General features: G+C 36.9%; 1 protein-coding gene across 8 annotated transcripts in view; it reads right to left on the reverse strand.

Moving 5' to 3' along the window:
• Positions 1 to 12,394, reverse strand: part of UBR5 (ubiquitin protein ligase E3 component n-recognin 5) — a 142,082-nt gene that overhangs the window by 92,817 nt on the left and 36,871 nt on the right. For all 8 annotated transcript variants that reach the window (XM_027131549.1, XM_027131550.1, XM_027131554.1 and 5 more), the window contains exons 2-5: positions 10,487 to 10,531; positions 10,035 to 10,116; positions 9,487 to 9,563; positions 8,637 to 8,756 (exon numbers count right to left, since the gene is read on the reverse strand). In XM_027131549.1, coding sequence (XP_026987350.1) covers positions 8,637 to 8,756; positions 9,487 to 9,563; positions 10,035 to 10,116; positions 10,487 to 10,531 — 324 coding nt within the window. The remainder of the gene's footprint in view (positions 1 to 8,636; positions 8,757 to 9,486; positions 9,564 to 10,034; positions 10,117 to 10,486; positions 10,532 to 12,394) is intronic.

The raw sequence follows: 12,394 nt of genomic DNA on the forward strand, positions 1-12,394 counted from the left end.
CAAAATAAATATAAGTAATGACTCAATATTTCTACCGAAAAATGCATATGATTTTCCCCCTAAGCAAATAATACTGGAAACCTGATCAGGTATACTATCCAAGTACACAGCTATTCCTGGCAGACCTTACAGGTATCACAAACTCAAATCTCCACGAGAGGTAGACAGGTTACTAATTTCTAAGTAAAGTCAAGACGACAGGGAAGAGTGGAGAATACCTGCGTATCCAGAACATTCAAATTCTTGCCTTTAAGCCAATTTGCAATCTCTGCTACACAAACCCTCACCTGAGGTTAGTTGAAAGACAAAGGTCAAAATATCTCTGGCTTGCCCATTCATTAACCTGACCGTTACCATGGAGAATACCATGTTTTCCCACTTGCACCCGCAGTGCAGGATTTCTTCTATCAGAATCCAAACAATCTACCAGCCGACCAGCCTCAACTGCTCCTGAACATTCCTCTAACCAGCTTGCTATCCAGAGAAAGAGCAATGTGTTAGACTAAGTATACATTAATAGAGGTTTATTAGTGGTCACAAAAGACAGTACTGGAATCCCCTTTTTATCTATAATTACAGTGAGTTATATAATTTTCAATACTAAACTCAAAAATAATGGAAAAGGGCTTCCCTGGTGGCGCAGTGGTTGAGAGTCCGCCTGCCGATGCAGGGGACACGGGTTCGTGCCCGAGTCCGGGAAGATCCCACATGCCACAGAGCGGCTGGGCCCGTGAGCCATGGCCGCTGAGCCTGCGCGTCCAGAGCCTGTGCTCCGCAACTGGAGAGGCCACAACAGTGAGAGGCCCGCGTACCGCAAAAAAAAATAATAATAATGGAAAAACCAGTTTCTTCTATCCATACTTTGCTCATCAAATTAATCCTACAATTTGACCCCATCATATAATACTCAAGGTACACAAAGTGACTCCAGTCAACTGAGAAAATCACACTGAGTATGGAATTAATCCACAGCTTGCAACCTTAAAGCCCATGGGTCAAGTCTGGTCCATATACTTGATTGGCTGGTTAAAAAAAATGTACAGCATCAAAAACAAGAAAAGTCCGAGGGCTTCCTTGGTGGCGCAGTGGTTGAGAGTCCGCCTGCCGATGCAGGGGACACGGGTTCGTGCCCCGGTCCGGGAAGATCCCACATGCCGCGGAGCGGCTGGGCCCGTGAGCCATGGCCGCTGAGCCTGCGCGTCCGGAGCCTGTGCTCCGCAACGGGAGAGGCCACAACAGTGAGAGGCCCGCGTACCAAAATAAATAAATAAATAAATAAATAAAATAAAAATGGGGTGTCCACTTACTTTGTCGAAGCCCTACAACCTACTATCTTACCACCTTTTTAGACTGGGGCCAGCTTCAGCTGTTTACGATTACAATGGCCTGCTTGGCTTTTTCCTTTCAAATCCTGTACTATTAGCTCAAATTAAACTCCGAAGGAAATACGGTAGCTCAAACCAATGAAAAGCAGCTTATACCTATCATCCATTATAGCCAGTGATAACAAACAACGGAATAAAGAGACTTTTGATACTAATATTTCCATTTTAAATATCCTATTAAATATAAACTCTTTTTTAAAAAGTATTTATTTATCTATTTTTGGCTATGTTGGGTCTTCGTTGCTGCACGCGGGCTTTTTCTAGTTGCGGCGAGCGGGGGGGGGGGGGGGCGCTACTCTTCATTGTGGTGCGCAGGCTTCTCATTGCAGTGGCTTCTCTTGTTGCGGAGCATGGGCTCCAGGTGCGTGGGCTTCAGTAGTTGTGGCACTGAATCATTAAATCACTCACTTCAGTAGTCCGGCTTAGTTGCTACACGGCATGTGGGATCTTCCCAGACCAGGGATCGAACCCGTGTCCCCTGCACTGGTAGGCGGATTCTTAACCACTGCGCCATCAGGGAAGTCCAACACAAACTGTCTTTTTTTCTCCAAATAAAGTTGGTGTTCTTGCCCTTAACCTGGTCTGAAATAAGTTTAACAAAAATATCCAGGACATTTTTAAAATATCTCCCAGGATAAATTTCAGTAATTATGAATGGGGAAAAGACAGCAGCTAGAAATACTTAGCACGTAAACCTGCCAATTTAGTGAAAACACCAAAGGGAAAAATATTCAAAGTCCCAGGAATTTTGACTGCTATGTATTCCTAAGAATGACTAGTTATAATAAATGATCAATTCTCAATTATCCATGCTGATGGAAAAGAAAAACAGTACCAGTCATCCCAAAATCTTTCAAATGCATCTCTCAGAGACCACTTGCTCCCTAATTCACAACACTTCTCTGAACCCAAAGGGAGCAAGCCAGGACTCCAAAGGTAAGGGGTTGGGGACCAAGGTCTGTGGGGACAGTCTCTTTCACATATGACTGCATTTGGTAAATTTGCAGATAAAAATCCCCTCTGGGGACTCAAGATCTGTCTGTTCTAGATTCTCTATTACATATAGTAAATTGCAAGCTTCTTTAAAAGTTTATTGTAATCAATACAAATGGGGGAAAAAAACTATACAACTCAAGAAAAAAAATTTTTTATGAAGGATAGTATTTTTGACTCTAAAGTTTCTTAATTTACAGAATAACGGATCGCAATTTCACTATCAACAAACTGAGAAAAATTTCAGAGAGGCCAAGAGAAACAATCAGCCTTTAATAAGTGCTTACATTTTGTGGACATCTGCAAGACCAAATAAAGGTAAACATATGGCTTAGCCAGTGGGACACTGTGACATTTTTCAAAAGTGCAATTCAGAAACCCAATGCTAAAGAAAGCTTACACAGAGTCCACTGTAGGGGGGAGGGGGAGGGGGAGGGGGAGGGAGACAGAAATACATGAGTCAAACAGGAGTGCAAGCCAGGGTGAGTAAGGGGGACTCAAATTTTAATGATTCTCTCCACATTTTAAAGTCTTAAAATTAGCCCCAACCTTCTTTGGAGTAGGTCTATTGAGGCTTTATTCAAGCTCAAATGTACTACTTTATTATTATATTTGTTACATATGTTATTAGCAAAGTCATAAAATTCCACTACTCTCAGTCATTCTGTCATGCAGTGTATTATAATTGGCTGTATCCAAGTTTTATTTATAAAGAGAAGAGGATTTAAATCTAGGACAATTTGAGCGACATAAACAGCAATGGATTATAAACCATAAAATAAAACAAATATACGAGACCATAATGATATAAATAACTCAATAGAAACAGACATAAGTGGGCAAGGAGGGAAAGTTCTTCTTTACAGTCGAATTTCAGTTAATGAGTACAAAAGAAATAATGAAAAAAGTTTTTAAAAATCACTACTTGGGGAGTTCCCTGGTGGTCCAGCAGTTAGGATTCGGTGCTTTCACTGCCATGGCCTGGGTTCAATCCCTGGTCAGGGAACTGAGATCCCACAAGCCACGCAGCATGGCCAAAAACAAAACAAAAAAATCACTACTTGGCCAACACCACAGTAACAACTAAAGCAAAAAATCACCAATGGATGGTAAAATTAATGAGCAAAAGTATGATGGAAAATAGGATATTTACATAGTCATGAAGTATCTCTCCACAAAATACATACGAATTACAAAGGGGAAAACAGTAACTTTACAGTTGAGAAGTCTGGCAAACACCACCTTAACTAAGTGATCAGAGGTATAACCATCACCAGTGATGAGACATATCAGTACCATGTGCCTCCTGATACGATGCACTGAGAAGGGCACATCATCACTTCTGTGGTATTCCTGCCAGAAATGCATCACCTGCAATACCAATCAAAATCCCAGCAAGTTTTTTTGTGGGTATCAACAAACTGATTCTAAAATTTATAGGGAGAGGCAAAAGACCTAGAATAGCCAACACAATACTGAAGAAGAACGAAGTTCTTTTGACTAACTGACACTACCCAACTTCAAGACTTACTGTAAAGCGACAGTAATCAAGACAGCGTGCTATTGGAGAAAAAAAAATGGACAAATAGATCAGCGGAATAGTAAAAAGAGTCCAGAAATAGACCCCCATAGAGTCAAGTGATCTTTGACAAAGAAGCAAAGGCAATACAAAGAAGCAAAGACGGCTGATTCAACAAATGGTGCTGGAACAACTGGACATCCACATGGAAAAAAGACACAGACCTTCACAAAAATTAACTGAAAACTGATCACCGACCTAAATGTAAAATGCAAAACTATGAAACTCCTAGAAGATAACAGAAGAAAATCTGGACGACCTTGGGTTTGGCAATGACTTTTTAGATATGATACCAAAGGCACAATGAAAGAAATAACTGATAAGCTGGACTTCATTAAAATGAAAAACTTTGGCTCTGTAAAAGACACTGTCAAGATAATGAAAAGAAAAGCCACAGACTGGGAGAAAATATCTGCAGGAGACACATCTGATAAAGAAGGCTTATCCAAAATATACAAACAACCTGATGGAAAAATGGGCCAAAGACCTTAAAAGACACCTCACCAGAAAAGATCAACAGCTGGTAAATAAGCATATAAAAAGATACTTCACATCATATGTCATCAGGCAAATGCAAATTTAAAAAACAAGATACCACTACACACCTATTAGAATGACCAAAATCCAGAACAATGACAACACCAAAGGGTGGTAAGGATATGGGGCAACAACAACTCTCACTCATTTCTGGTGGGAATGCAAAACGGTACAGCCACTTTAGAAAACAGTTCAGCAGTTTCTTACAAAACTAAACATATTCTTACCATATGATCCAGCAATCATGTTCCTTGGTATTTAACCCAAAGGAGCTGATAACTTACGTCCACACAAAAACCAGGACACAGCTTTATTCATAATGCCAAAACTTGGAAGCAACCAAGATGTCTTTCAGCAGGTGAATGTGTAAATAAACTGTGGTACATCTACACAATGAAATATTATTCAGCACTAAAAAGAAATGAGTTATTAAGCCATGAAAAGACACGGAGGAACCTTAAATGCATACTATTGTACTAAGTGAAGGAAGTCAAGCTGGAAAGGCTACATACTGTATGAATCCAACTATATGACATTCTGGAAAAGACAAAACTAAGAAGATGGTAAAAAGATCAATGGATTTTTAGGACAGTGAAACTACTTGATATGATACTGTAATGGAAGATGCATGTCATTATAAACTTATCCAAACCCACAGAACATACAACACCTAGAGTGAACTCTAATGTAAACTATGGACTGTGGGTGATGATGTGTCAATGTAGGTTCATCAATTGTAACAAATGGACCACTCGGGGTGGGGGGGCGGGGGGTACTGATAGCAAGGGAGGCTGTACATGTGTGGGGACAGGGAGCATATGTAAAACCCCTGAACCACCTTCTCATTTTTGCTGTGAACCTGAAAACTGCTCTTAAAAAATAAAGACTTTAAAAAAATGCATCACCTGGGTTTAATTGTGAGGAAATAATAGACAAATTCAAACATTCCACAAAATAACCAGGCAGTTTTCAAACTCATCAGGGTCTAGAAAGATAAAGATTGAGAAACTGTCCCAGACTGGAGGAAACTACAGAAGCATGACAATAAATGCAATATGGGATCCTGGATTGAATCCTGGAGCAGAGAAATGGTACGCATGGGACAGGCAGTGAAATCTTTATAAACTCTGTAGATTAAGCACTGATAAGTGTTAATTTCCTGGTTTTGATAACTGGACTATGGTTATGTAAAATGTTAAGATTTGGGGAAGTTGGGTGACATTTTGCAACTTTTTAAAGTCAGATTATTTCAAAATGAAATGTTAAATTTAAAAATAAATAAAGAATACAGGATTAGGAACAAATGCCACTACATAAATGTATAAACTAAATAAGGGATCAGCAAACTTTTCCTGTAAAGAGCAGAATGGTAAATCATTTATTTATTAGGCTTTGTAGGCTCATCAGTCTTAGTCATGACAACTCATTTCTACCATCTTAGCACAAAAGCAACCACAGACAGTAAATAAAACATCAAGCATGGCCGTATCTCAGTAAAAATAGGAGGCGCCGGATTTAGCCTGTAGGCTGTAATTTGACAACCCCTCAACTAAAAAAAGTACTAAATTTTAATCTCTAAACAGGTAAAGTTTCACATAGTATCATACATAACTTATTCTTTCTTAAATATAAACTTTTTGCAGATTTATCAAATAAAATGAAAATTCCATTTGTTTATATATATTATTTTCAGAATTCTTTATCATACACTGTCATGTTATGTGTGTGCATAGAACCATTAAAAGGAGATATCTAACATTTTAATAAAAACCAGAGCTATGTTTCCTATGAACAGTTCTAGCACAGAATGAGCTAAAGGATGCACTCAACTAAATGACCTCCCTCTGACCTCAAATTAAATTTAGTTCGGCATAAAAACAAAAAAGAGAAAATAAGTACCTTGGGACCTCAATTTTTAAATGTAACTTTACCTAGAAATTGAGAGTCAAAATAAAATGTTTAAAAAACATCTTCTCCTTAATTATATTTTCAAACAATTTAATTTGCTTCTAGTTATATTTCTCTGATCAGCCTCTGAACACATATGCTGACTTGACTGATTTGGCATTTATCTAACCATTAAATGAGTAATTTCAGAAAATTTGGCTATTCAAAAATCAAGGTATAAAATGAATAAAATCATCTGGCTTGGAATCTGTATATGATTCCTTTAGTTGACAGCATATCAACTTTAGATAAAATGGAAGAAGAGTTGAGTATCTAGTTTAAAAAGTAAGAACTCTACAAATAATTTTAAAAGTAAAAACAAGGTGCAAAGTTCCAGTTATAAAATAAAGTCATGGAGATATAATGTACAGCATGGTGACTATAGTTAGCAACACTGTACTGCATATTTGAAAGTTTATAAGAGAGCAGATCTTAAAAGTCCTCATCACAAGAAAAACAATTTGTAACTATATATGGTGGTGGATGTTAACTAAATTTCTTGTGGGGATCATTTCACAATACATTTGACCCTTGAACAACACAGACTGAACTGTGTGGATCCACTTATATGTGAAGTTGTTTCAATAAATATATTGGAAAAATTTTTGGAGATTTGCAGTGATTTGAAAAAGCTCACAGATGAATCATGTAGCCTGGAAATATCAAAAAAAATTAAGACAAAGGTAGGTCATGAATGCATAAAATATTTATAGACACTAGTTTATGCTTACATAGGCATAAGGTGATATTTAATATAAAATTAATAATGTGTTAGTTTTCTTACTGTTTTACCCCTTTGCTTTCATAGAATTACATTACCATACATAATGTTTCTCTCTCTCTTGGTTGGAGAAACTGCATATCAGCCTATCATAACAGGTAAGAGTGGGGTTTTTTTGTTTTTTTGTTTTTTTTGCAGTACGCGGGCCTCTCACTGTTGTGGCCTCTCCCGTTGCGGAGCACAGGCTCCGGACGTGCAGGCTCAGCGGCCATGGCTCACAGGCCCAGCGGCTCCGTGGCATGTGGGATCTTCCCGGACCAGGGCACGAACCCGTGTCCCCTGCATCGGCAGGCGGACTCTCAACCACTGCGCCACCAGGGAAGCCCAGCGTGGTTTTTTTTTAGTGTAACAATGTTTCTAATACTATATGATGAATATGACTATATATATCATGTGATACTATATGCCATAAAGTTTTTATACCAATTCATTCATTAGTGTATAGGTTAGGCTACCATGAGGTAATCATACTGCTGCTGCTTTGCTATCAATTCATGATAGCACTATACCTGTAAATAAATACGAATTTTTCACATTATCTCTTCCTTTTTGATGTCTAGTGTTAGTAATACATATAACATCTAGAGTTTTGTATCATATAGGACATATAGGTAATGACAGACAATTCATCTTATAAACAGATGATGTAAACTTACGGTATCAATAAGTACAGTACTGTTAATATATTTTCTCTTCAGGATTTTCTTAATAACGTTTTGTTTTCTCTAGCTTACTTTATTATAAGAATACAGTACATAATACATATAACATACAAAATATGTATTAATCACCTGTTTACGTTAATGGTAAGGCTTCCAGTCAACCCGAGGCTATTAGTAGTTAAGTTTTGAGGGAGTCAAAAGTTACAAGTGGGTTTTTGACTGTGCAGAGGGTCAGTGCCCCTAACCCCTAGATTGCTCAAGGGTCACACATATATACAAATACTGAATCGTTATGTTGTACACTTGAAACAAATATAATGTTATGTGTCAAGTATACCACTATAATGTTTTTAAAGTAAAAACTTCATTAAAGGCTTTAAAGTTCAGTTACATAATCGTTTCAAGCCTCACTAAATTAATTCAGAAAGAACTACTGTATTCGAACACTAGATTTTTTTTTACCCAAGAATTAGTCACAAATGAGACCAAAGATAGTATCACTGAAAATTTTTAAATAACATAAATGACACGATAAATGCATGCAGTCATTATACATTTTTAGAAGGACAAAAACCTAGGTTAGCTGTGATTAGCCTATGTGGGTTTTTTTATCATGGTGGCTCACCATGAGCGACAGGAGCCCCTGCTCAGAGTTCAGGAGTTCCCTCACTCCATCGCTGGATAACTCTGAAATGAGCACTCACAGAGCAATAACCCAGACCCGCGGATGCCATCTTCTGACCACAACTTACCCCAGGGTGTTGCCTGCCAGCCTGCCCAGAGTCTCGGAACCTGAGAGAAACCACGGGGAGTCGCTTGTCCTACCAGGCCTCGATGTCCTCCCTGCCCCCGAATTGCTATTCAACTTTGACCTGGGAAAAAAACAAAAGGTAGAAAAATCACAGAACAGTCCCAAAATCCCTAGGAACAAGCCAGGCCTCACTACTCTGGGACTTACTGTGGTACAATATCAGCCTAACAATTCTCTGATTATTGTTACTGAATGGATACTTCAGATCAAAGAGCAAACCTAACAATTTCTAGCCTCATAACAATCCAGTTCCTGTTTCAAACTGTTTTCATGGTTTAACTGCAAATGAATTGTTCCTTAGATTTTTTAAAGTAATCATATTTTCCTTAGAAGCAGTCAACTGAAAGTCATCATACATTATCTAGCAACCTTTTTTATATGACGTCACTTATAAAGGCCAAAATTTTAAAGACTCCGTCATTTTCAAATTGAGCTACTTGACTTGGGAATATTAAAAGGGAAAAAACATGATCCGAAAAGTCAGTTCACTCAAAGAGCCAGATCTGTCTTGGGCCCTACCACATACACATCATTCTTCTGGTAATCTATTTCTGTTAAGTGATCACTGACTCCTCTGCTACTTTTAATGCAAATATTTTAGCTATAAATCACTGCTTGCATAAAAATTAAAATCAAACTACAAAGTAACCATTTCACTCTATTTTAAGCATCTCCTTTTCTACAATGCTTTTTTTTTTTAATTTGAGGGTTCCCAAAAATCAAAACACAGGTGTAATATAATACCTTTAAGAACTAAATATTTATTAAATGGAAAGGACATAATGTCTTACCCATCATTATTGTCAGGTTTACCCAATTCCAATCGGTCTGGCTGTACTGAAAAACCGATCCTGCAAACTCTACCATCCTAGAAGCAAAGAAAATAGAAGAAACTTCCAAAGTAAAAATGTGTATTAAAACTTGAATTTATTCAACAAACAAATTATGTACCTATCACTGTCAATTCAGAAGGCAACAAATAAGCTCCCTTCTAGAAGGCACTCACACCTGAGCTGGGGAAGTATGGTTTGTATACATTATCATAAAACCAGTAAAAATAATTTAAAATATCTCCATCTAACAGAATTCAGAGTAAGGAAATGACTAGATATCAGGAACTTCTCCATTCTCTTACTAACTAGTTTCAACCTCTAGTAAATCATTTAAGCCTTCTCCGGGCCAGAGGATTTATACAATAAGGAAATGGAACTGGGTGGTCTCTGGAAGAACTACTGCAAGAAACTGCTGTTTTCCACGGTTGAAAAGGAAGACACATGATGATGCACAGCTGTATTTTAACATCCATTTTCATTTCTCTACCATAGAGTAAACGGTTTACCTCAAGAAGAAAGGCAGCATGATTTGGGCCCACCACACACTGTTTAATGGTAGCCTGTTCCAACACATTCAAAGGGGGATGGCTGGGAAATAAAGAAAAGTATGCAAACAAAATTATTTTTTAAATGGCAAATGCATCCTAGGGTTTTTTAGAAAATCCAATTAACAAAAGAAAAAAATTGCTAGTAAAGCCTGTTTTAAAAAACTAATATTTACATATTTTAAAGGAATAATTGAAAAAATTATTATATCTACACAGTCATTATAGCTCTTTGGTATGGCAGAGTTTTTAAAAATCAGTATGAATACCAACTATAATTCAAATGAATGCAACCCATAAAAATTTGATAGATTAAAATTTTCTTAATAGCTGCTGCCTAAATATGAGTACTTTTTCCTAATTAAAACAAAATCATTCTTTTTAGGAAATGTAAAATATCTTAAATCTCTTACCTGTTTAAATTATATTTGTTCAGTTTCTCTGAAACTTCCCGTAACCTTTAAAAACAAAACAAAACATGAATAAACCACATGTACAAAGCCTTTGTAAGCAAAACAGTTCTGATTTGGTGATCTCTAACAGTAGCATACAAAAATTTTACTAAGCAAGAATCTTTTTTATATTATCTTTGATTTCTGTCCCAGAAAAGATCACAAGTCAACCCTGCAGTTGCCTTCCCTCACCACCTCATTTGCAACTTCAGTCATCATCATCTTAGTATTTTACAGACGAGGAAACTGAAGCTTCTAGAGTTTATTTAGAAAACCAGCAGTAGAACTGGTACTTGAACCAACGCCCAATGGAAAGCCAGTTTTTAAACACCATACTACATATGCCAAGAGACTCTTGAATGTACACGTACATGATGAAATGAAAATGTTTGGGAAGCACATATATATTAAGAATTTAATATAAAGAGACAGAAACAATGCAAAAGCCAAATTGGCTTAAGGTGAGAATAGTCTCAAAAGTTCTTGAATCACCTTGTGACACATAATTGTACAAATTAAAACCCATATCTATAAAATAAGGATAACACCTCACATTTTTAAGAGTATTGAATATGCTTAGAAAAATCTCAAAGGGCTGTGTAACAGAAAGATATTAACTCATGTTATCTATTATGATTTTGCTGTTTCTCTCAAAGAAACAGTCTTGAATTAATATAAAATATTGTAATACTCATTTAAATTGGGCACTTTTGTCAACCTAAGGAAGCCATTTTATAATACAAAGATGTATTCAAATGTAGAGATTTTAAGAGTTCAATTCTATTAAATTACCAAAACAAATGCCTTTGAAAACTTTTCCAGAAATTATTCTCTTAAAAATAAACTGAGCATTTTAGGAACAACAGGGAAAAAAATTAGAACAGTAAATCAACAGGAAATTCCGTAAGTTTTGCTTTCTAGAGAGTGACAAAAATACATGAAATCAAATTTCAATCATTCGTCCTAACAGACGAAAGTGGTATACATACTCAAAATTAATCATGCCTTAAAGCCAGTTTAGGATTTAAAAGCTACCACCAATCATATAACATATGGCCAAATAATCTAATTATTTTGATAAAGAGATTCTAATAGGAGCCAGTTGTCCTTCAATTTTACTTTATCCAGTAAAGTTCTAACCACTGTTCAACGATGAGTAGTATCTTTCAAACACTAAAATATGCATAAGCAAATGTCCAACACTAAATCGTATTTCTAAGCAAAAATAACTTTCAAATGATGCCATATTTAATTTGTCTACCAAGAAGTAAATACTCACTAGTGATTTTATTCTCACTTCCAAAGAATAACATCAGATCATGTGTGACTTGGCCCTCAATAAAATACATTTTCATTTTTCTAGCCTTTCATTAACAAAAATGTGCCTTCTTCAGTCCTGTAAAGTCAAGCTTTTTGACCAAATCCCAGTTTGCTCATTTATAAGGCACATATCTGTGTTTCAAGGCAAGATAAAACACCATAAGAATAATGCACTGTGGAACTCATGAGCTCTGAGAGAAGGCTGACTAGAAAATGGGGAGAAGAAAATAGACTAGGAGGCTCCAAACTGAGAGGCTCCATTCTGAGAGGCTCCATTCTGGGCAATAACAACAGCCCTGAGAAGACCCGGAGCAGAGGCAGGAGTTCTCATTCTCCTCAGCCCACACTGACTATGAGTAATTTATAAAACTCCTCACCAGACTACAGACTAGAGCCAGACTGTGAGAAAAGACTAAGAAAGGTTTTATTTCCCAAAAGCCATAGTAGTGACACTTTCGAAAGATAATTTGTTCACCAGCATACAACTAAACCCATTCATTTCCATTCCTTTTTTCTTAGCCCAACACTGTCTCTAGCGTTTTCACAAAG

Source organism: Aethalodelphis obliquidens, unplaced genomic scaffold (genome assembly GCF_003676395.1).
Source record: "Aethalodelphis obliquidens isolate GAN/ISIS:26980383/991018 unplaced genomic scaffold, ASM367639v1 scaffold39, whole genome shotgun sequence".
Classification (NCBI taxonomy): domain Eukaryota; kingdom Metazoa; phylum Chordata; class Mammalia; order Artiodactyla; family Delphinidae; genus Aethalodelphis; species Aethalodelphis obliquidens.